At 41.3% G+C, this 24,169-nt stretch overlaps 1 protein-coding gene across 1 annotated transcript in view; it reads right to left on the bottom strand.

Moving 5' to 3' along the window:
- Positions 1 to 23,964, bottom strand: part of SAXO1 (stabilizer of axonemal microtubules 1) — a 38,604-nt gene extending 14,640 nt beyond the window's left edge. Inside the window, exon 1 of the mRNA XM_049794318.1 lies at positions 23,888 to 23,964. Within this exon, the coding sequence (XP_049650275.1) occupies positions 23,888 to 23,964 (77 nt within the window). The remainder of the gene's footprint in view (positions 1 to 23,887) is intronic.
- Positions 23,965 to 24,169: the final 205 nt, after the last annotated feature.

The following is a 24,169-nucleotide window of genomic DNA, read 5'->3' as shown; positions in this document are numbered from 1 at the left end:
GTGACCTAGTGAACTTTGAGCAAGGGTCTGTATTAAGCTCATTATACTCCTCATAGCTACCCTTGCCTTTATTCACACTTTTTATCTTGCTTTCCACATGTGCAACCAAGAAAAGATAATGTTGTATACAATCTTCCTACTAATCTCATCTCAAACAACCCTCAATGAACAAGAATTGTACTGTTTCTTCACATTGTCATTAATATGAGTTTTAGGCACTACCAACACAGTTTAGAGGGCTTTGTTGACTTATCCGTACTTCAGTACCTGAAGGTTCACAAGAAATAGTTTGCAGAAATAAATATATCTTCCCACCTCTTTCATACACGTTGTCTTTGAAATAATGTAAGCAAAGATTAATACTGACTTGTTTAGACTTATTTAAAACAGAAAGTATAGCAAGTAGAAAGGGAGTCTTAAAGATCCTGACTGTCATTAACCCAAACAACAACTGTGCAACACCAGGCAATCATGCAGGTTGAGTAACTCTTTTATGTTGGCAGAGTTCACTCAACCTAGCTACATCCAGCAAACAACGGAGAAACCGATGCCAAAACTCAGTTTCAGGGCTCCCCAGAGCAGTCACAGCGAGAACACACAGTAAATGTTTGTAGCTGCATTACTTTTGGCAGCTGACCCAAGACATTAGCAAAACGAAGGTCCAAACAGTCTGATAACTTTAGTACGTGATTTGTGGAAACGGTATCCTTTGAAATTGGAATATGCTTTTGACAGGAAACAGGCAGATATCTATGTCCAGGGTTACTAAATGTGGGTGGTAATGGGGTTAACTTTCGCAAAATGAATACAGCAATTTATCTGTGCCCTCCAACTGAGAAGAAGGTTTCATACTACTCTGCCCGAAGAGAGCGGTCAAAGTGTTATTAGACCTTTCATGAAATACTATAATGCCATCCTCACTGTAAGCCTGAGAGCTCTCAGATTTCAGCACATCAACACAATCACTGCAGATCACAATTTACACAAGCTCATTGTGATGGATTTTGTGACTTACTAAAGCAAGACCTAGTGAGGTCTGTCCTTTTGCATGCATACCCACTGCACCTAACCAGCAATGATGGAGAAAATACCAGTTTCTTTTACATCTTATCTTGTACAGCACTACCATAGAGTAGAGGTGCACACTTGATATTTAGCTGAGATAAGACAGGAAGCCAGAAAGGTATTTCAGGTAAAATATAAAAAACGAAGAGATTTACATATCAGTCCTCAGAGAATTCATCTGCAAGCCACAAAGATTAATCAGTTTGAGTAGACAATGTTGTTTCTGTATGTGAAACAAGGAGTTCGAATGTTTAATGTCAATAATGTTACCACAGACAGATGCCAGCGAGGATGCAGACAAGGTCAGTAAAGCCTGACTGGGATAAAGCGGGCAGAGACAACACAGTGACAACTTATCTGCTCTAGTGCTGAACAGCTCAACTGCATTAAAGGCTTGCAGGGCTATTAAGGACTCAAAAAAACCACCTTTAGAGGAATGATAATTCCATAGGGGGGCATCGAATGAAGGCAACATCCCTTCTAGACTGATGACTATCAAAAGCTGATTGTATGGATGACAGGCACCACTAGATGTTGTTTTCTGCTTGCACATTTACACTATACAGGAGCAAACTTCATGCAAATAACTACGTTAGAAGCTTGGAGAGATTCAGAAAAACTTGTTCATTTAGATACTGCCTAGGCTGCCAGACTGGTGCCCAAAAGGAAGACTGCAATTAAGGGCATCAGAGAAAGAAATGAGGGAATGAATGAGTCCTGAAGACATCATGGTACATCTGGTGTGCCTGCTGAAATGCTAGGGTATGGATTACATAGATTAATCATGCCATCCTTCCTTACTCTGAAATATACTGACCACATAGTATGTCAGGTGTCAGTAATATAGTACATCTGGAGTAAAGAATGATTTAGTGTAAAACAATCATCAGGTTCTTCTGGACAGATGGCTACCAGTCCTTGCAGAGAGGATGGAGGGTTAGAAAAATCAAGTACACCCACACACGTTGAAGTCAGGAATGGCAAATAGTTACACACATCTGAGTGAATTAATTGCCTTCCGGCTGCAGACAAGAAACAAAGGTAGGCACCCATTCCCCTACACTGCCCATTCCTTGTTTGTTCAAAAGTTCAGGATATGGCAGTGCTATGCCAAAAAATGGCAAACATGCATCCTCATGAAGGAGCTGTTGAACCAACGTTTATTCTGTGTCAGTACACATAAACATGTGAGATCTTAAATGGAGAGATTGTTCTTTTATGAATGTGAAGCAAAAGTGAATCCCTCAATACAAGCTCTCCAGTTGTGAACTCTGCTGGACTTTCACTTCAGCTACAGATGTCACTTTCAGCCTCTACGTAATAGGGAGCTGAAGCAAACTCTGGACTAGCTAAGCATCACAAAGACTTAAGAAAATTTAGATTTAATTCAAATGTTGATGACTTCAGTTCTAAATAGAAAAATCTGTTAGACTTTTACTGATCACTCCTATTCCAGCTAATAGTTTGCTATATATACTCAGATGAAGGAAACTACAGTCCAGCTGAGTGATGGGGAGAAAAAAGAAGTAGAGAAATAAAGGAGAGAGCTGAAACGTCCATGAAAACTGAAAGGAACCTAAGCTGTCTAACAAAGTGCACAAGTTTCCCAGTAACAAGGTGCAAAGTTGCTCTCCTTCACATCGTTGCAAAGTGTGGGTAAGTCCAGAAAGCCAACTGAGGCATGATAGCAGCATAGAAACTATCATAAACTATGTGTAAATTAGTCCAACTGAAATAGATATACAAGTACTCAGGAAAATGAACAGAGAAGAGTTTGCAATTAACATTGGATGCTTAAATAATCAGCTTTTTAATAACTTCTGAGATGTGAGATTGTCACCGATTTTAAACAGAAAAATTTTCCCATGGTTTTGTGCTAAATTAACAGCTGTTGCCTTTACCTCCACTGAGACAAAGCATGCTGGAAAATGAGAACAGAAGGTGTTACTCAGAGCTGCAATGGTATGCCTCCCATTTGATCTTGAGAAGCTCCTGTGTATCTAGTGCAAGCTGCTCAACAAGGGTCCTCTTGAGGAAAAAAATGAAAATACTGTATCTCTGCTCACAGGTTTTCCACCAGTGAATCTCACTTAACTTACAACCCCACTCTCCCTGGCCCCCTCAAGAAAAGAAGAATTAGCATTGTCTTAGTTCTACAAGCGGAGGCAAAAACAATGACTAAGTGACTCCGCAGAGGCTGCCAAAGGAGACTATATTCAATCCAGTGGTGCAGAATTCTGGCTCCATCGGTATCTGGGCCATATGCCCTGCAGGCTGTGCTTCCTGGCCTGGCACTACACCAGAAGAGCACAGCAATACAGTCTTTTTACCCATAACAGAGTACAGTAAGAGGGACCCAAAAGAAGGAGCCAAGCTCAGTTACCATTTGTTCAGTAGGCGAAGGACACTGATGTGAATGACAGCAAGCTCATGTTGTCTTAGCGTCTGCTGCCAAACTGGCTAAAGAAGTGCTGTGCTCTCCTTCCAATTGGAAGGAGTGAGAGTCCAGTCATAAAAATGATGTGGCCTTTGCTACTTGAAAGACACAGAGGTCTAAACCAGAAATCATGCTGTATAACCATGCTTTAACGGCAGGTATCTCCCTCAAAGGTTAGAGCCAGGAGAGAAACCTCAGTAAAATGAGAGGCAGGATTCTCAGACAGGATATTCTATGAAAGCTTATGTCCTTGTGCTCACATTGAATTGGGGATACTTTACCTTGTTCCATGACACAGAGAAGGAAGAAAACTTTTCTGAGCAGGAGACTGAATTTCCCATGTCTGATGTAATAGGATGTCTTCATTGAACTGTATCTTCAAGTGTTTCTTTACCACACATACAAGAAGAAAACTTGTGCTACACATGGACACTTCTTTGATACCTATATTAAAGCCTTTCAAGCTCAGTGTGGGAAACACTGTTTTATAAAAGACTGTCAGCTGCTGCCACACCAAATAGGATATAACAATCAACAGCCTTTGAAAACCTTTCATCTAAAGATATGTATTGACAGAAATCACTGTGAACTGCAGTCTTGGACTAGAACTGCCAGAACTGACCTCAGAATCTGTGCAGAAATTTATTTCTACATACCCAACACTTCAACTCCATTAAAAACACCAAAAATTCTGACCTGGCCTGGATGCTGCAGAAAATCCCAGCACCAAAGCAAAAGCAAATGTCCAATTTTTCAAGACGGGTAGGAAGAAAGACCCTGGTAATTACAGGCCTGTCAGTCTCACTTCAGTGTCTGCTAAAATTATGGAGAAGGTTATTCTGGGAGTTATTGAAAAACACTTGGGAGACAATGCAGTCATTGGTTGTAGCCAGCATGGGTTCACAAGGGGAAAGTCCTGTTTAACTAACTTAATTTCCTTTTATGACAAGGTCACCCAACTAGCTGAACAAGGGAACCCAGCAAATACGGATTGTTTTGGTTCTTAGGAAAGCTTTTGATACTGTGTAGTAAGTGGGGTTACACCAGGCTGGTGGCCCCTCACCAGGGGGGTGCCCCAGGGCTCAATTTTAGGGCCAGTGCTCTTTAATGTTTTTATAAATCATCTGGACACAGGAATCAAATGTACATTAAGTAAGTTCACTGATAATACTAGATTAGGAGAAGCTGTGGATGACCTCGAGGGTAGAGAGGCCTTACAGAGGCATCTAGAAAGACTAGAGAGCTGGGCAATCACCAACCACATGAAATTTAACAAGAGTAAGTGCTGGCTTCTCCACCTGGGATGGGGCGATCCTAGTTATATGTATATGGGGGACAAGAGGCTGGAGAGCAGTCCTGTGGAAAGAGATCTGGGGGTTTGGGTTGATGGCAAGTTGAATATGAGTCAACGGTGTGTCCTGGCAGCCAAAAGGGCCAACCGTGTCCTGGGGTGCATCAAGCACAGCATCGCTAGCCCGTCAGGGGAGGAGATTGTCCCACTCTACACTGCACTGGTGCAGCCCCACCTCGAGTACTGTGGGCAGTTGTGGGCGCCTCAGTATAAGAAGGACATCAGACTACTACAGTGTGTGCAGAGGCGGGCAACCAAGATGGTGAAAGGCCTCGAGGGCAAGACTTGAGGAATGGCTGAGGACATCGGTTTGCTCAGCTTGGAGAAGAGAAGGCTGAGGGCAGCCTACAACTTCCTCACAAGGGGCAGTGGAGGGGGAGCTGCTGATGTCCTCTCTCTGGTGGCCAGCGATAGAGCACGAAGGAATGGAATGAAGCTGCATCAGGGGAAGTCCAGGTTGGACATTAGGAAAAGGTTCTTCACTGAGAGGGTGGTCAGTCACTGGAACAGGGTCTCCAGGGAAGTGGTCATGGCACCAAGCCTGTCAGAGTTCAAGGAGCACCTGGATGAGGCTCTCAGTCATAGGGTTTAGTTTTAGGTAGTCCTATGGGGAGCAGGGATTTGGACTCCATGATCCTCATGGGGCTCTTCCAACTTGAGATATTCTATAATCCTATGACTCCATGGAGTTCCACTACATCATGATGGTAGCCTGAGTCCCTTCCCTCTGCTCACACATGCCACTCTCTCCTCTCTCCCTCGCTCTCTTCTCTCTCCTTTCTACATTGCTCTGTAGAAAGGAGAAATTCTCTGCCCAGCAATCTCTGATTCCTCCCAGAATCTCACCTGTTTTTTCAAGTCTTGCCTCAAAACCTGCAGGCCAACGTGCACTTCCACAAACCCGGCCTAGAGCTGGTGGAAATCCCTAAGGCAGGTGGAGTAGAGATCCAGCCCCACAGTTTTCTCCCTTTGCCTATGCCCTCGTATTTCCTTCAGATTTGTTACTGTTCTGGCATATTCTGTAAGCTTGGATGACCCACCTGACACAGCAGTGGGATGCTCTGCAATCTCTAAACATACAGACCACAGTCCAGTGTCCTCAAATTCAAGTCAGACTTAGAATATTTATTTTTTGTAAAATAACACCACCAATTAATTTCTGTGTTATAAAAAAATGGGAATGGATTTCTATTGATTTTAGGGCAAAACAGTAATTTTGAGACAGCTGAAGAGGACTTTTAAAATGGCTATTCAGAGAACCTGGAGCAATACCTTCTACAGGTAATTTCATTTTACACCAGGGAGAAGAGGAGCTGTTCCTCTGCAGCCAGTAGATTTAAACTAGTGTACAACAGGTGTACCTGAGAGGGAAATAAGGTGCTGTGTTCTTTGAACAGGACCTGAGCCTGGTTCCGTAGCAAAAATGAAGGCTTCTGCAAAACAATTTCCAAACCCATGTTTTCACCAGCTGCTCCAGCTTTCAGGAAGCATAAGACAAGTGCTGGTAAAACTTTGCCAGAAGGTCTCCAACATCTGCTTTGTGTGGTCTATGTCATTTCTAACACATTCTGCATAGTGTAAGCCAAGAAAGGAAAGGGCCAGGGAAGAGATTTACAAATAACTCCCTCACTCCTTTACTAAATTTGTCCTTCCCCGTGCAAAAGGAAAGGCAGTTTTCCACTGCTTCTACCTTTGTATTAAATTTACAACCTGAAGTGCTATGGAAAAGTCTGGTTAGCGACATGGCAATACAGTCTGACAATATAAACAGCATGGAAAGATCATAAGCTGCTCTAGGAGTCCATTTAGCTTAGAGCATTGCAGACAAGTTTTGGCTGTTGCAAGAGGGTCACCTTGCTTTGCCAGCATGGAATTCCTTAAGCCACAGAAAACCTTTTGATAGGAAAAAAAGTCAAATGGAGTAAGTTATACATCAGGAAAAAATTAAGTTTCCTGTTGAACTCTTCCCTGTATAAAAGAATTCCAGCCATGAGGAAGCTGCCAGAAATTCTGAAATTCTTAACAGCTTTCCATTTCTGGAAATGGAAAAATGGACAATCAGTCATTTTTCACTGCTGATAGGTGATGGGCTTCCATATTTCCAGAGTTGTAAAATAAGAACACAACCAGCCCTTTGGGGGAGAGATTAATTTCCTAGTCCATCCCTCCCTGTGGTAAAAATGCCTTACGTATTTTCATCTGCTTTATCAGACTTTCACCAGTTGTAAGTTTGAACTGGATCCTGAGTAACCAACAGCTTTTCTTGGTCAACATTGTCTGGTCACAAGAACAATAACTTACAATAACTACCATGTCTGTAACTTGGATGGGTTCTGTTAATTTAACAGAACAGAGGGGTTAAATTAACAGGAATTTAACAGGAAAAAGCGCACATTTCTGGTGAAAACTTTAAGCAGGCTCACTTTCTGCAAGCAGATACACATATTGAATATCAAAGCGAACTTATTAACGGTGGGTTCATCGTAGGGGCCTCTAAGCAACAGCCAAGGAATACTGCAGCTACCATCTCCTTTTTTTTCTTCATTGACTTGATTTTTTTTGAAGTGTGTGAATGGCAAGAGAAAAAAGAGACAGGTGAACTTTGCGTTTAAGTTTCTACCACAGTGCTTACAGTGGCTATCCATATTACTGTTGCATGTGCCTATTTATGCTCTAGCGCTAAAAGCACACAACAGTGACAGTTGGTAGTCACTGTTGCTATGCTCTTTGTCATGAACATTTCTATAAACTTCCCTGAGATCTCTTTTTAAATACTAATCAGCTGTTAGAATATATGTTTCATGAGGCACAACGAACAACCAGAACTTTGGAAATTTTTTGCGTGTATCTCATCAAGCAGATATGGATATGGAATTTAAGAAGAAATATTTCTTTTGGTAAGATATTTAGCTAGCATACAAGCTACCATTTTATCACTTCTTAGAAAAGGAGAGCAGCTAGTTTAGAACTCACAAAATACATTAAGACTATGAGTACTTCTTCAGTTACAAAACAATACTTTTAATGCAGGTACAGCACAGAAGTCCATACATTATGAAAGAGGTCACAGTAGGTAATTGTGTGTCCTTCTAGGCTTGAAACTTATTTTCAAAGCCACTTAAGGGATGTAGATACATATCTTCCCTTTGAAACCTGTTACCATAGATTATTTGCCTTCAATATTTAGAAGCTTTTTAAAAGAGAGTGTATTTCTTGGAGACATGCCAGTGTCCTAGCATTACAACCTAATACTACTTTACTGCCATTCATTCACAAGGGACACCAGCCTCCAGAGTATGCTCCCTTCGCCTTGTCCCAGCACTAGCAGTACTATTCTTTCTGCCAACCTCTACTGGGCTGCAGCATGTCAAACTATTCAGTCACAAACTGATTGTTTGACCATTTAAATAAAGAGTAGTAAGAATTATGGAAGTATCAGTGACATTCCACACATAAAATTTGCTTGAAATACTTTCTCTTGTAGCCAAAATTTTACTAAAGAGCCATGTACTTAGTTAAAAATTTCTGGTTCTGCCTTCAGCCAGCTCTGTCTCGGTATGGTGTGATGCTTAAATTTTGCAAACCTGGGTGCTAGAATTTATTAAGGACTTTTGCTCACCTTGCTTTCCCAAAAACTTTAGAGAAACCTAAGATACTTCCAGATTACACAACTTCAAATGAGGGTACATATGCACAGAGTGAATTCAGATACTTATTGACAGCCATCTGTAACTATCTGAATGCTAGAGCCCTTTTGACAGAAAGAAATTGAGGCCTTCAGGGTGTGTAAACTAGGAATTTGTAAGAATAAAGAATAGAATTCAACTCTCAAAACCTTTAGGTAGGTTTTTAAATACCAGTTTTTACTACAGTCAGATAATTAAATCAGCAAGCACTGTTAGCTTTTAGAGGGAAAAATTACATTCTTTTAATTAAAATTGCCACAGTATTTTCTAGGTTTTCTTTCCTGAAACCTGCAACTTGCGTACATCTTACAAGGCATTAACTTGTGAAGCTTTTTCTTTAGGAAACTATGTACACATAAGCACAATACAGCTAGAACAGAAGCCAAAGCATACAAGGCAGAGCACCTGGCACCAAGTGGCTAAGTCAGAGCAGCCAGAGCATCACCTTGCACTGCATGCAGTTGTGGACAGAATAGTTAGCAAACCCCCCACTGCAGAGAAAGTTGAAAACACAGGTGCAGCAGCAGCACCTATGAGAAAGTCACAGCTATTGGTGACTTGTGATTATCCACGGCCGCTGGCAGCATGACAGACAATCCAATGCAGAAGGTAACACATGGCGAAGAGAACAAACCCTCGAGAAGTAGTAAAATGTCATATCCATGGATGTCCCATGTTGTGCACAAGACCACCGTCCAGGACTCAAATTCATCAGGAGATCAGAATGAGTGACCTCTGCCCTGAGGTCTGTGCTTGTTATTCTGCACTGGGCTGGAGGGGTGGGCTTCTTGTCTACAGTACAAAGCACACCTGTGTCAGGCAAGAGAACTCTCAGAAAGCAGTATCCACCCGCTATGCCTATCCTACATGGTAAAGAAGTTCTAGATGATGTATCGTTGAGCAGTGTGGTTCTGTCCTGGCAGCCAACCCACCCAATTCTCCCATGACCGCTGCCTTTACCAAAAATTACCAATGTATTTTACTTAAAAATGGTGGGTTGGCTGGCTTGTGCCTAGCCAGGTGGAGCCGCACTCACCGCCTTTTCATTTTCTCTTGACAGACAGATTGACTGGCTTTCTGAAATGCATGAGGTCATGTTAAAATGGTCATACAGTTTTGTGTTCCTTCTTATTTCTACATGCATCTGTCAAACTTCGCAAATTGCTGGCGTACCCTCCTGATGGGAATTTTAATTGCTCCATTTTCCTTTTCCCTAGTCTGTACAATTGCTTCCCATATGGTCACTTCCATGCAGAAAAATGCAAATTATTCTGGAAATGTAAATTCAGGAAGTCTAATATAATCACCGATGTCTTAGTGCAGTTTATACGCATTCCTGATCAAATCCCTAGGCTGACTCCAGAGTGTAGGATAACACCTTTTTGTTGACACAATGCTTTATACACAGTGTTGCTAAACACTGTAATTGACAAAACACACCAATATTTTCAAAGCAGTTTCTGCGAACGATAGGAAACATGAAGAGGCTCTTCTCCAGGATTTTTCTGTTTTGAAGAAGCAGGCTGTGAACACGAAAATAATTTGTGAGCACAGTAAACACCTTCTCCAGCCCTTCTGACAGCCAGCTAGGATCTCAGAGGCTGTACCTTGTTCATTCACATTGAAAACACAGCTCCTGCAGGTTTCCAATCAGAAAAGTCTCTGCAGCAGTCAGCTATGTGGAGGGAAACAAGCTGTAAGCTGAGAGCAGATGCTCTCAGATGTATAAAGAAATGTGAGAAAGACGCTGGGGGCCAGAAGCAGCAAAGAGGAACACCTGAAACTAGAAGGAGGAAATGTGCTTAGAGGGAGGCTGAGGAGAAACCACACAGGAAGACAATAAAGGCACTGTCTGGCCTTAGACAGTAGGACAGGCAGTGTAGAGGGATATCCGTGAATTGGAGGGAATTACGGAAAGCCTTCAGATGGAAGAGGATACCCAGGGCTTAAGTGGGAAGGAAGAAGCATGGGAGAAAGGAGAAGTGGTGTCAAAGTGCCAGGAAGAACAGCCCCTTTGGAAATCCAGATTTTGCTTTTAGCAATCAATTTAATTATATAACTACACAACTTGTACTAGTTGTAGAACAACCTGGCAAAATATACGCTGTGTCTCTGCATGCTAAAGCCCCCTGATACTTCTGTGTTAACTTGCAGGTACATGAACTCATAATAGCTCACTAGCCAGAGGTACTCAGTCCCTTTAAAAAACAAATATAGCAGACTGAAAGTACATCTGTGTGCAACCTTTTCACACTAAGTAGTGTGCATAATAAGATTTATAATAAAAATATACGCAAATGTTTGAAATCTGACATCCTTCATTCCTGGCTTTTGGCTTGTGCAAAGCTGGCCATTAGACAGACGTGAAAGCCCGACCAGTGGTGTTTACTGGGAATGCAAGTGCAAACCTTAAGCTAACCAAATGTCACAAATGAATGAACTTCTGCCATCTTGCATATTGAAAGAACTGTTTTGGTAATGACCTTGTGATTACTTTTCCATAAATATGCCTGGAAAGGCTGCTCTCAAAGTGTGGAGTTTGAAGTTTTCTGATGTAATATTCCTCTCAAACACTACACATAATACTTAGATATTTTAACAGTGAATGGAACCAAAGGTGCAAAATGAAGCATTCAAAGGCAAGGAAACACTGGAGTTACCGTTGCCTGTAGCAGATCAGTCCAGCCCTGTTGCTGATGTGGAGTATGGTGTAAGTTTAACTTACACAATCAAACACCAAAATTTCCACACGTAAAGACTCACTTGAGAGCCACAGTTTGAAAGATTCCGGATCTTTTACTTTTCCTTGTTTGTTTTGGAACTGTTGCCAAGTTTTGCTGTAAACAGGTCATTAAAAACAGCTGCAGGCACATCACGGTTACGGATATGGATAAGGAACCAGCACGTGGAAATAAGTGGCAATAGCACACAATATTTGGACTGCCCCATCTTGGACTCAGTCTGTAGTTTGTCTCTGTGAGCTGACAACCAGGCCTGGGCAAGCCCAAGTGACCTTAGGCCAGGTAATCTCTTCTTGTTTGTCTGCCCATATTGAACACCTCAAGGGAGCTGAGCCTCAGTCACATGGGGAAATCTGGAGGTTTAACATTAAGTTTTATCAAGCCATAGTGGAATGGATCACACTGGCTGGATTTGTTTTCCCTCTCATCAAAGAAAACACCTGCATTTTCCTCTCCTTACATTCTTCAGAAAGAGGTTTTTGCTACTGGTGAAGTTACTCTGCAATATTTGAATGCACTGAAAATAGAAAATTCATAAACGTATCTAGCACTGACATTTTGTGCTTGTTAACATGCTAAACATTTACTATGGCAAAGATTAATTTATGGCTATAGGGTAAAAACCATCTTTGTTTCTCTGGATAACACAGCTTATTTTCCATTAAAGATACCACAGAACATCTGCAAGAGCTGCTGAACTCCACATTTTTTGGTCAATATTTACATAGGCTTTTCACTGAAAACAAGAATTCTTTCTGCATTGTGCAGCATCAGTTCCAGTCCTTCTCTGCTTTTGCTGCCTCTGTCACAGAAAACGTGCATTCACATTTAACTGAAGTTTGTTGGCAGGAAAAGTAATTCTAGGAACAGAATGAAACATTTGCCTGAACTGAAAGGCAATATGTAACAAATGCAAACTCCTTTAAGCAACAGCTCTACCTGCTTCGATTTTTCTTCCAAAACAAATGCTCTTGAAAGACTGTCAGAGGAAAGTACACCACTGAACAATGGCCAGGACTTGCAGAGGACTTGCAGGCGAGCAGCCAACCAGACCTACCAAGCCACAAAACTGCTTGACATGCAATGCCTTGCAACGCCTGCTTTCTCACTGTGAGCTGTGGTAAACGATTCCGTTCAAAGTATGGAGCACAGTTATCTCACATTTATCCAACACTAAGCAGAAGTATTGGTGACTAACATCGGCCTGCTGCCATCTTCTGGTGAAAAGTTCAGGACATTAAACGACCGCAAATACAATCAATTCTGGCTTGCTCCCATTATCCTGGGCTTTTATCTCACAGTAAGGCAATGAGCTATTACCTGTGCAGTAATATTACGTAGAAAGAAAACAATCAGGTTAGTGATCTCACAGGAGTAAGGAACCGTTCCACAAATCCCCTTTCACGGACGCTTTACCACACCTGCAATAATCTGGATAGTGACTGTGAGAGGAACAAAGTGGCTTCAGCGTTAAGTAGTAGCTATGATTTTACTTGGAAAAATACACCAGTCCAACAACAATAAAATATACTTCAGAAGCAATCTATTTGTAGGCTCTGTAAATAGGAGAGACAATGCACAAATAAAGTCAGGAAAGGCAGAATTTGAGACTAAACGGGCAAAACAAGGTTATGTTAACCAAGCCAGAAATGCGAGAGTATAAAACAGATGCCACCCCACTCACTTCTTCTACCAGTTAGTCTGGACTCCCGCCTGTTCTTTGCACTAGGCATGCATAGCTGGGAAATGTTCCTCACAGAGTGACACAACCCAGGACATGAGAAACCAGCACATGATGGTTCCAAGGGGAGATATAGGATTCACATGCCCAAGTAATTTCTTCCCATATTTGCAGAGAAGAGCTGCAAATCCTTCACCGCAATGTGTCCAAACTAATGGTGAGCATAAGAAACACAGATGAGAAAATTATCTTCAGTCCACTTTGGTATTAATGTTGATGTTTATAATACCCCGCAGAAAGATGACAGCAATTTGCGATCCTATAGTCCATTTAATCCAACCATAACTAGCTCTTGATGAACGGAGGCTGACTCACATAAAAAATATTATTGGGAAAGCCACTAATTCAAACATTTAGATAAACATGATCACAGTAAGATTACTTGGAAGGCAATGCTGCCATAGTTCAACTGAGTGTCAGACTTTGCTAGGGGTACAACATGAACATGCAGGTCTGCAAATTACTCTGGCATACCAAGTAACAAAAAGTCAGATGCACAGTTTGCAGAATGCTTCACAAAGCTAAAAAAAAATAAATAAATAAATAAAAAATACAGTACTCATATGCAGTACAGTCATTCCTTTCCTTAGGGAACAGGAAATACAGACCTCCTGGTGCACTCAAAAATAAGCTTCCCCACAGCCTGAAAAGCAAAGACTCTAGGAAGAAAACTGAAAATGGATTGAAGGTCACAAGTTCCCAGCTGACTTCAGAAACCCAACATCTCTACCAGTAGCTATCTTCAAAACCCTGCCAAGGGCAACTATTTGTGCCATCGTAACAACGACCCAAAGTTGTAATAGAAAGAGACAGTCATTTTGGACAGCTGTTTTTCATCAGAAGGTACTGATGGAAATAATCCATGAAATTGGGTTGATTTTTAGATGTGCTTTCCTGTTAACCTGTCTTCAAATTTTGCCTTTTTAATAGTTTAAGGTTTTAATGTTTTATTTGATGTTCCAGCATTTTATGCTCCTACAATGCCATGTTAATACCTCTGAAACAAGTAACACCAGAACATCTGGTTTCACAAAAACTCCCTTCTCAATCCACTTGCATTACAATTCAGTTAATAGAAATTTTGCAATAATGTGTAAAAAAGGTTGATTTTGCACTCCTACCTATGCAATAATGAAAGAAAAATCCGCCAAAGCATTAAACTGTAAGTCCTCGATGAAGTCAGGCTTTTCTAACCATTAACACTCCCCACTATTTGAGAAACAGTGGTTGCAAGAAATATTAACTGATGATTAATACTGATTTCCAAATCTAAACTTGCTAAGCAGCAGGGAGAGGCCTTACAGACAAGCACTGAGTAAAGCTTACTCTCCTGACCAGCATTACCACAGAGATTGTTCCTCCTACTGCAGAAAATCTTCCTGAAAAAGCCAGCCCAGCTGGCCAAGCCCCAGGAAATCATTCTTGGCTCACACCAATGGTTTGCCTTTTTCTTCAGGTTCAACAGCTTTGATTTGCAAGAACCAGCTGTTCATGCTCCCTAAGCACCTAATTATATTGAAGAGTGAGGGCGTGACCTCTGAATCTTAGTGTCAGCCCTGGCCTTTACTGGTGTGACCAGGTTTCAGCAATCCCAGGTCCCTGAGACCAGTAGGAAAGTGTGGGACAAGGCAGACTTACCCTTGGTGGAGGAGGAGCAGGTTAGGAAACAGAAACAGCATACTCAGGTCCATGGAGCACCCACGAGCACTGAGGGAGTTGGCCCATGTCACTGTGAGGCCATTCTCTTTATCACTGAAAGGTTATGACAGTTGGGGGGAGGTTCCTTAGGGCTGGGAGGAAGTAAATGTCACTCCTGTCTTCAAGAAAGGCAAGAAGAAGGGTCTGGGGAACTACAGGCCAGTCAGCCTTAGTCCCTGGAAGATGACAGAGCAAATAATCCTGGAAAACCAACTCCAAACACTGGCATCAAAAGGGCTGGAGGAGGTCATTTGGAGTCGTCAACATGGATTTACGACGGGGATATCATTCTTAAGCCAAACTGAAAGGCCCTCTACAATGAGAAGACCAGCTTGGTAGATGAGGGGAGAAAAGTACATGTTGCTTATCTTGACTTTGGTGAGGCTTTTGACACTGTCTCCCATAACATCCTCATCAACAAACTGATGGAAGTATGGGCTAGAGACGCAGACAGTGAGGTGGACTAAATAATGCATGAGCCCCTGGATTCAGAGGGTTGTGATCAGTGGCACAAAGTCCAGCCAGAAGCCAGTCGCCAGTGGTGTGCCCCAGGGCTGGATAATGGGGTAAATGTTATTAAATATCTTTATGAATGACCCGGATAATGGGGCAGATGGCACCACCAGCAGGTTTGCAAATGATACAAAACTGGAAGAAGCAGGTGGTAGACCCACTGTGCGCGTTGCCATTCAGAGGGACCTCAACAGGTTGAAGAAATGGGGCAATGGGAACATCACAAAATTCAACAAAGGGAAATGCAAAGTTCTGCATTTGGAAAGGAATAACCCCAGGCAGCAGACAGTCTGGTGTCCAAGCAGCTGGAGAGCAGTTTGTGGTGGTCCTGGGAGCCAAGTTGACCAAGAGCCAGCAACATGCCCTTGCGGTAAAGGCCAGCAGCACTCTGGATTGCATTGAAGGGAGCATTGGCAAGGGAAGCGGTACCTCCTCTACTCCACACTGAGGAAGAGGCATCTGAATGCTGTGTCCAGGTCTGGACTCCCCAGTATGAGACATGGACATACTGGAGCAAGGGGCCACAAAGACATTAAAGGACTGGAACATCTCTCTTACAAGGAGAGACTGAGAAAGCTTGGAGGAGAGAAGGCCCAGAGAGATCTTGTCCAGATGTATAAATACCTCGTGGGGCTAGGCATAGAGGGAGTGAAGCTCTTCTTAGTGGTGCCCAGTGACAGGATGGTATCCCATCCACAGAAGCAGGTAAGAAGTAATTCAAAACAACCCTTGCCACACCACCACCAAAGAAAAATATAGACAGTATCTATGCCCCCATCCTCCACAGTGACTTCTTTCTTCTACAGATTAATTCCTTTTACAGCACTTTTTTATTATATTTATACAAAAACATGAGTTAAGCAGGACTGGGAAGTTACACGTGCTTTTGCTGGGTTTATGCCTTTTTGAAATAAATTGTGTACTGTACTGAAGACAAGGACTCTGAGCACTCCAGGTCTGAGTTTTTAAGTAGTGCTTAGTGTCTGTATCTCCCACCAGTTTAAATGGGAGCTGTAGCTACTCTTCACTGGCCCAATCCCACCCAATTTTTTCCTTCTTCAAGCCAAGGCCAGAAGAGTAATACCATATCTTTCCCAACACCATGAAGAATCAACTACTCTTTACAGTCTTTAAGCTGAAGGAAGGTGTTTCTTAAAAGGACGAGACCCATTCTGCATGGGCCCAGTGAGAGTTAAGTACATGGAAAAGATTTGGCTTTTGTTTTTTTTTTTTCCTTTGAAGCCTCTCCTTTGACTACTTAATATGAAGTATACGTTAAAACATTTCCTGTGTTCAGGAATATCACAGGAATCTACAGAATACTTCTAAACCTTGCTTTTGACTCCCCACTCACACCATACAATCATTTAAACATTATATAGACTGAATACCAGAGTCAACAGCATATAGCCAGTGGAGATACATCAACTTACACCAGTACTGTAGACCTAATGCAGTAATGCTATCTAATGACCTGATGCCATGATCTCTTCCTGCATTTTGGATATGAGATCAGTCCAAATGCTACCTTTCCCCATCTGAAAGTATCTTATTAAAAAAATCCACATTTCCTATTGATTCTTCATGGAAAGAGAAGGGAACAGGAAAAGAAGGGTTAAAAAATTTGTCTTGATAAAACAAAGGACCTCTGTTCTTGCAATGCTGACTGTGATGTCTAGAATAGGGGTTTAATTCTATTGTTCTTCACTCACACAAAGGAACAATGGATTGAATTGGTAATAGGTAATTGTAATAGGTAGCAGTGTGGGAAAGTAATAGGTAGGAAATTGCCAGTCACTGTCAGGACTGACAGAACTGAAATCAAAGAATTTATTTAGCACAGGCTTGACATTTACATGTTTATTTTTAGAATCAATTTGCTTCTTCTGTAGGAACAAAGAAAATTTTCTGTTAGGGTTGCAAGAACTGTTTTACTTGAATTGAGTCCAACTCTGGCCTTTACAAAAGCTCTTCCTAGACATGCATTTGCCAGTTTGTTAACAAGCTATTTCCAATACAGCAAAAATTATGAAGCCTTAAGCATCTTTAGTATCTGCTAAAAGAAGTTCCACTCAGTTTTTTTAAATTTGGTTTAGACTGAAAGCCAGAATTTCATTAAAACTAATAAAAGAAACAGAGCTCTATGGAAAGAATTTCAGTCAGTTCTTGCTCAGTTTTTCCTGAGTTTTGCAAAGTTTGGTCTGTGTGGAAATGAACCCTGTGAAAATTGCATCACAAACTGCTGAAAAGAAACGTGTACCTGGAAGAGCTGTGTAGGACTTCCCATCTCAGCCTGGAGATGTCAAACTGTGGAAGTCTCCTATTATATTTCCGCTCTCCTAGTGAACTTACTGAAGTTTCAGTGCTTTCCATAGTGATGCACTTCATATACAAAAGCTGTGTTTTGAAGATGGGACCCTTCTGACAGACACTCTTTCAAGTTCTTAAACCAGTTCTGAGGCAAAACAATCTTAGTAACTCCCACTGAAATAAGTTGTCACTGCAGCCACTCAGCACCTAAGTGTTTTATTTCACTTTACCACTGAGAAATCTTCACAAGAACTACAACAGGCAATAACAAAATCCCTTGTCAAACATCTTCAGAGACGGACTTGAGGATCTCAAGATGGAGATGAGCAGCGCAACATGCTACAATGTTAACAGACCCAATTTATTAAAAAAAAAAAAAAAAAAAAAAAAAAAAGACTTGGAAAGTCACACTCCAGTGGCCAACTCGCTTTCCAAACAAAAATTGCCCGGAGTAAAATGCAAAGCTCCCCTTGCACTGGGAGATGACATCACTCAGCAGCATGACATCACCATCTCCATCAGTGAAAAGATGCACGCAAGTGTCCAGAATTGGTACAAAAAAGCATCAGGTGAAAAAAAATACTCACAGTATAGCTGCACCTGGCATTCATTGTTGAAAGAAGTTTGTTACAAATAGCTTGTTAAAAGAACCGGAATTTTCACCCTAGATGATTACATATTTTGCATAGTTAGACAAGTATGTGTTCAGTCTGTTCAGACTTTTTTTTTTAACACTACCCTTGCTAATTAACAAAATTCCTTTGTTACAAGATGGAGGAAGCTTTTAAGAACTGCCTAAGCCTATGCTCCCAACAGTTTCTTACAAAATAGCTGATCTTTTAAAATGGTAATCAGCCACTGACAAAAATTTTGGCCCCAATCACATGAAATAAAAGAACTGCCCAAAAATTCAAAGATAGGACTATTGGGTGTCAGAACCCTGGGTGTTAGGAATACAGACAACATTGGTGAGTCCCATACCGAGTGAACCTTTCTCTAAGATGGTATGTAGTGCAAAATTCAGATCAAGCATCTTCGATAAAAATTACTGTCAAGAATCTTGGTTTGGTCATTTGGTCTTTCCATCGCCATGAACTGCCTGAGATTCAAACACAGCTTCCACCCTGTAGGACAGCATGGAATGCAAAACGAGCACTGTGTAAGAGGGAAGCAGAATAGCTATGGTAAACCTGTTCCTTGGACAAGAACGTCAGACATTTCTCACACCATTTATATCATGCTCTCTCATGATCTGTGCAGCACTATTTCTGCATACACATAATGTTTTCTCTTATATTCTGATGAACCACATTAGCAGCAGACATCTTACTTCCTGTCTTTCCCACAAGCTAAATTACTTGCCACCTCCTTGACTTCCAACAGGTGCCAGTTGTGTCCTATTCTCCATTTCTTTTCATACATGTTTTCTACAGCAGATACAGCATACACACCACCAGTCCTATTTTGGTTAATAACATCCATCTTCCACATCTCTAATTAGGCTTCTCAGCTAGATTTTTGTCTTTTGGTCAGAAAGCCTCTTGGGACAAGGACTGTTTCTACTTGTATTTGTCACTGCTCAATTACATTTAAAAAACCCAAAAACCCAAAACAAAAAAAAACAAAACAAAACCCCAAAACAAAAAAAAAAAAAACCCACCTGTGTAAATAAACTCCTTAAGCAACTAAAGATGTCCAGACCCGAACACAAGCCCCTGGCTTCTGTAGTACTTTATGCTAACCATGAAAGAGCTTCTTGCAGCTTTCCCTGACCAGTATTCTGAAGTGCATACTAAAATGCATGCAGCTGGAAGAGATAAGTCAAGCTGCCAGAAAGTACACAAATGAGTGATGATGGACTAGATCCACCTCTTGGGATGACTCTGCCTACATGTAAATGTATCAGAAATGACTGTCAATGTCACAGAGAAACACCATCTGATGCGATATACAATTTAGAACTGTTAAAATGCCCAGAATAGAGACAGAAAGATACGCAAACTCTGCAGTTGTGCTTTATGCCAATTAAACATTGTTCCCCAGCTGTAAGCCCACACACGGTCCATCAGACACACCTGAACAGCTCCACATACTCTGGAGTGTAGATAGGCAGCACCAGGCAGGATGGTCGGAAAAGTACTCATATGGAAGAGCTACCCCCAAATGGTGCCACACTTGACAAGTTAGCCCAGTTGAGGTTGTTAAGCACTGCAGAATGTAAGATAGAGCTCTCATTCAAAGTTCTGCCATAGCTACCAACAGACTTATTTCTGCCAAAGTTTTTCCAAATGATGCAACACAGAGGACCAAACCAGAACTATCAAGCCATGGGTGTAATTCAGGCTCGCTGAAGGACCCCGTGGCTGAACTCAGACTGGAGCACTCGCATCCTTTTAAGTCCCTAGTCATCCCATCTTCTCCAAATACCCTCTACAAAAAAAAAGAAGTTTAATGAGTAGCTATAAAGTTACCTTAGATCATTTACCAGTTCAGCTCTGAGAAACTTCTCTGTAGTTATACTGAAGATTAATATACACTCCTACATGCAAAACAATGAAAGCTGCAAGTTACTAGGCAAAAAGCATATGATGACTTTGACGTATCTCTCAAATATACCACAAAAATCCGCTTCCTTCTATTCAGTTGTCCCCATGACACTGTGGAAGACTGCTCATCCCTTGTGCAAGGCATTACAAGAGCCTCAGCTGTGTGCTTATGGAATTACTAAAGGTTCAGCATTACTTCCTTCTGCATAAATTGGTTGTGCACAAGACGCAGGAGCAAGAAAAGAAGTAACCCTTGCCTGCAGTTGCTTTTGCCTTCACACATTCTTATTTAAGAATTTATTCCAACAGTTTGTGGAAAGGAAAGCAAGAAAACATGGCTACGAACTCGCCAGTTATCGCAAACACCTTCTCACCGTATAGCTGCTGCTACAAAAAGCCAGTTTGCATTGCTGCCAATACACTGGAAATCTTAACCTCATGCCTCTGTCCATCACCTCACACAAACACCACCCACGAATGAAAGAAACTTGGTGTGAATTTGCCCCATAAGGAATGACAATACATGTATTTCTGTATCCCTCCATACATTCATATGTACTCACAGATCCATAAATGTCACTTACCAGTTAGCACTTGTGTGGTAAACATCCATACTGAGAATTACTGAGTATTGAGCATCCTGGAATTACAAAATTTGTGGCTCTCACACGGGACCCATAGGCTGGTGGCCTGGTCACTGTTGCTTGTAGTGTGTTAGCTAGACCAGCTAGGTCAGAAGAGTCTCTCCCTAACATCTCAAAGTTATAATGGAACAGGTCATCTTAATTTCAAAAATTACATATTTCATAGCCTCTACTTCTTCTGCCTCTCGCAGCTGATGATAGTCTTTTCTCAATCCACACCATTATAGACCGTACAGAATGCATAATGACATGTTAAAACTGTATCTTTCTGCCTTTATGGAGAATAAACATAAGTTTTCTATTCATGGTCATTGCTAGCACAAAGCAGAAATCTTCTCTCTCGGCTAGTGCCACCACTGGCCACAATGAACAATTCTAAAAGCAGCAGTTACACAACTAACAAATGGGACTTGCTGTTCATTAAGTCTTGTAATTGAGATAATTTCTCCCATTATTTGCAGAAATCCACTGACAGAACTGTATTTGCATTTGTCAATGCTCAGTGAACTACTGACAGTCAATTGTATGTCATTTAGCTTCACTTTTCAATAAAAATAGCCCGAAGTATGTTCAGTACACTCAAAACATATCCAGAGCAGACTGCAAAGTTACCTGTTATCCTGCAAGTTACAGCAATCTATATTTTGTTATAGCTATACATCATTTGATATGCTACTACCTAACATTGTACCACTTGATATTATACTTGGAGCAAAGATACTCCAGATACTTCATCATACCTTTATAAGCAATGTGTATATGCTTTGGTAAGAAGAGTTAGTATAATCTTCCAAAGTAGAAAAAAAAAGACCAAGGAGTATAGTTTGTAAACCTGTCCTTTTGGAATTCACCTGGTAAGGATGGGCACATCTAAACCATGAAATACTGACTGCCCTGCAGCATTGCACTAAATTACAGCATATTCTCTTCTGGAGAGGAAAGTGAGGTATTTGCACTGTGTACTTCACCTAATGATAATCCAGTTCACCTAACTTCAGAAGCCCAAAGCCCTTATTCTTAGGAAGTTAAACGGAGAAGTCTTCTGATTAGGAAGTTAAGGAGAAAATTAATTTCCCAAGCTTAATGGGCAAGTACTTCTGAAGGGTATTTCAGGATAGGTATCTTAGACACTTAATGCTGTACTTTTATGAATACTGTATTCTTCAGCAAGTACCATTTCAAAGAAGTCACAGAAACTGTATACAAAGTTGTATTCGTAACTGCTGATAATACCCTGCTGTTCTCCCAACTCCCCCTCACTAATCAGTAAATCACTGCTCTACAAGAGGATTTGATCCCAAAGTACAACACAATTATGATGTCTAACCAAAATTTCCTAAGTATCTGCCACAAACTACTTATAACACAAAACCCATAGTGTTGCACTTAACATGCAAGCCATAAATATCCCTAAGGTGCACAGGTACATCATTTCTGCTTTTATATTTATCACTCGCAATCTGAGGCCAGGTCTTCACAGGAAACTCAAAATTCTTGGCTGCCACTTCTTAGTCCAGGACTGTCAATGTAGCAGCAACGTAAAATCCTGTTCAATTTTTCTTAAAACAGGCCATGATCAAGGTATTATCCACATCCTTACATCTAGCCACCATACTAGCTCATCCAGCATCTGAAACATTACTGCAAGCCTCAAAGAGAGACCTATACTTCAGTACATTACTTGGTTAGAACCAGAGGATCCTTCTCAATCCACATCTCCGTGCTACACGTTTAGGTCCTTGATAGCACAGTCCTCTAACACAATAATCAAATCACTGTTACTTCTCTCCATAACACATTTCCCAAAGTCAAACATAAATACTGATGAAGAAAAAAAAAGGAATGATACATACAGAATGAGGAATGGAGGGAACAGAGTCACCTTACAAATAAGAGTTTGATAAAAGTCATCAAAAATACACTTTATAATCTGCTTGGTATCAACATTTCTATTGGTTTTCTTTTTGGAGTACATGTGCTTGTTACTCACGACAAATACCAACAATGCATACCAGCCCGATACAAACTCTGGTGGGAATTTTGTACTTTTAAACTCTCTTCATAATTATTTAGCACCTTTAAAACAAATTAAGGCATTTAATCTGAATGGGTCTATGATTTTTTTTTCCCCCCTAATAAATGACTTTATTTTTAACCTGCAAATATGGGAGAACGGATGTTAGGCTGAAGAGCCTAAAGCTAGTCATTGCTTTCATGAAAAGAGTTTATGTGCATTTGCAAGACGGACACTAACAAAATGGCTAATGAATTCTGGTATTTTCAGCTCTCTTCCATTTGTAAAGTTCTACCCCTGTATCTTTTCCAGAATTCACATGTTCACAAAGGAAGTATTTTGTATTACATTAAAACACAGATTTAAAGCCAGTAATATCCATTCGAAAGCAAGTTTGTGGCTAAAAAAGTGGAAAGCTCTCCCCTTAGAGATGTAATCCACTGTGGAAAAATAATGGAAGATTGGTGAGGAGGATTGTCAACACACCCAAGTGACTTGCCGCTAGGGTGTTGAAAAGCACATATATCATACTAATCATTCTTTAGTCTTGTGTGCTTGACAAGTAGAACTTCCATTATAACATAGGCCTGTGATACGACTCCGAGGCACCCTAACTATCGTACATGTTCGATTCCTGCCCTGCTGTGGAAAAGAACAAAGCACAGTGGTAAACTACGCCTGCACAAATCCCTGAAAAACAGGCAAAACCAGCAGGTTCAGAGATCCTCTAGCAAGGACTGAGCTCCGCGATGCCTGTATTCCTGCTTGTGTGCTGCTGCTGGGGTGCTGCTTTGAGGATCCCCCAGTTCACAAGGTAACAAAAATAAAGTTACTCTTTGCATTTTGTCTGTGGTTCTGTGGTTATTCCTGCAGCCTACCTGTGTCAGCTCACACATCCACCTACACGAGAAAAATGGGAAGCCTCCCTGCCATTTGTTTACTCCTATGACAAAAACAAGAACCACGTGGTTCAAGAGACAGAATGGGGGAAAAATACTTCCTGTTATAAAGCTTTAAAAAATGCTCTAAGATACCTTTATTTATAATTTGTCAGATGCAACTTACAGCATTGAATAACAGTGCAGCCTGCCAGCCAAGTAACCACTACGCCAAGCTCCTTCCCCCAGCCTCTTTTACATACCCACAGGTGCACAGCTGACAGATGCACTTCTTCAACGATGGAACTACATGCAAAGGCACAGGCGATATAGGAGACATTTGGCAGAACACAACACCCCCCCCCCCAAAAAAAAAAAAAACCAACAAAACAAAACAAAACCAAACCACCACCCCACTCTTCAGCAGCAGTCCTGGAAGACAGTTAGGTCAGAAGATGACCTAGGAGCCTCCAAAAGCAGGGACAGAGCACACAAGACTGGTACAGACTGCACCACACATCCCAGCTGACTGGCTCCTTTCCTGG

This window comes from Accipiter gentilis, chromosome Z (genome assembly GCF_929443795.1).
Source record: "Accipiter gentilis chromosome Z, bAccGen1.1, whole genome shotgun sequence".
Lineage (NCBI taxonomy): Eukaryota > Metazoa > Chordata > Aves > Accipitriformes > Accipitridae > Astur > Astur gentilis.
This window is presented reverse-complemented; position numbering and strand designations above follow the sequence as displayed.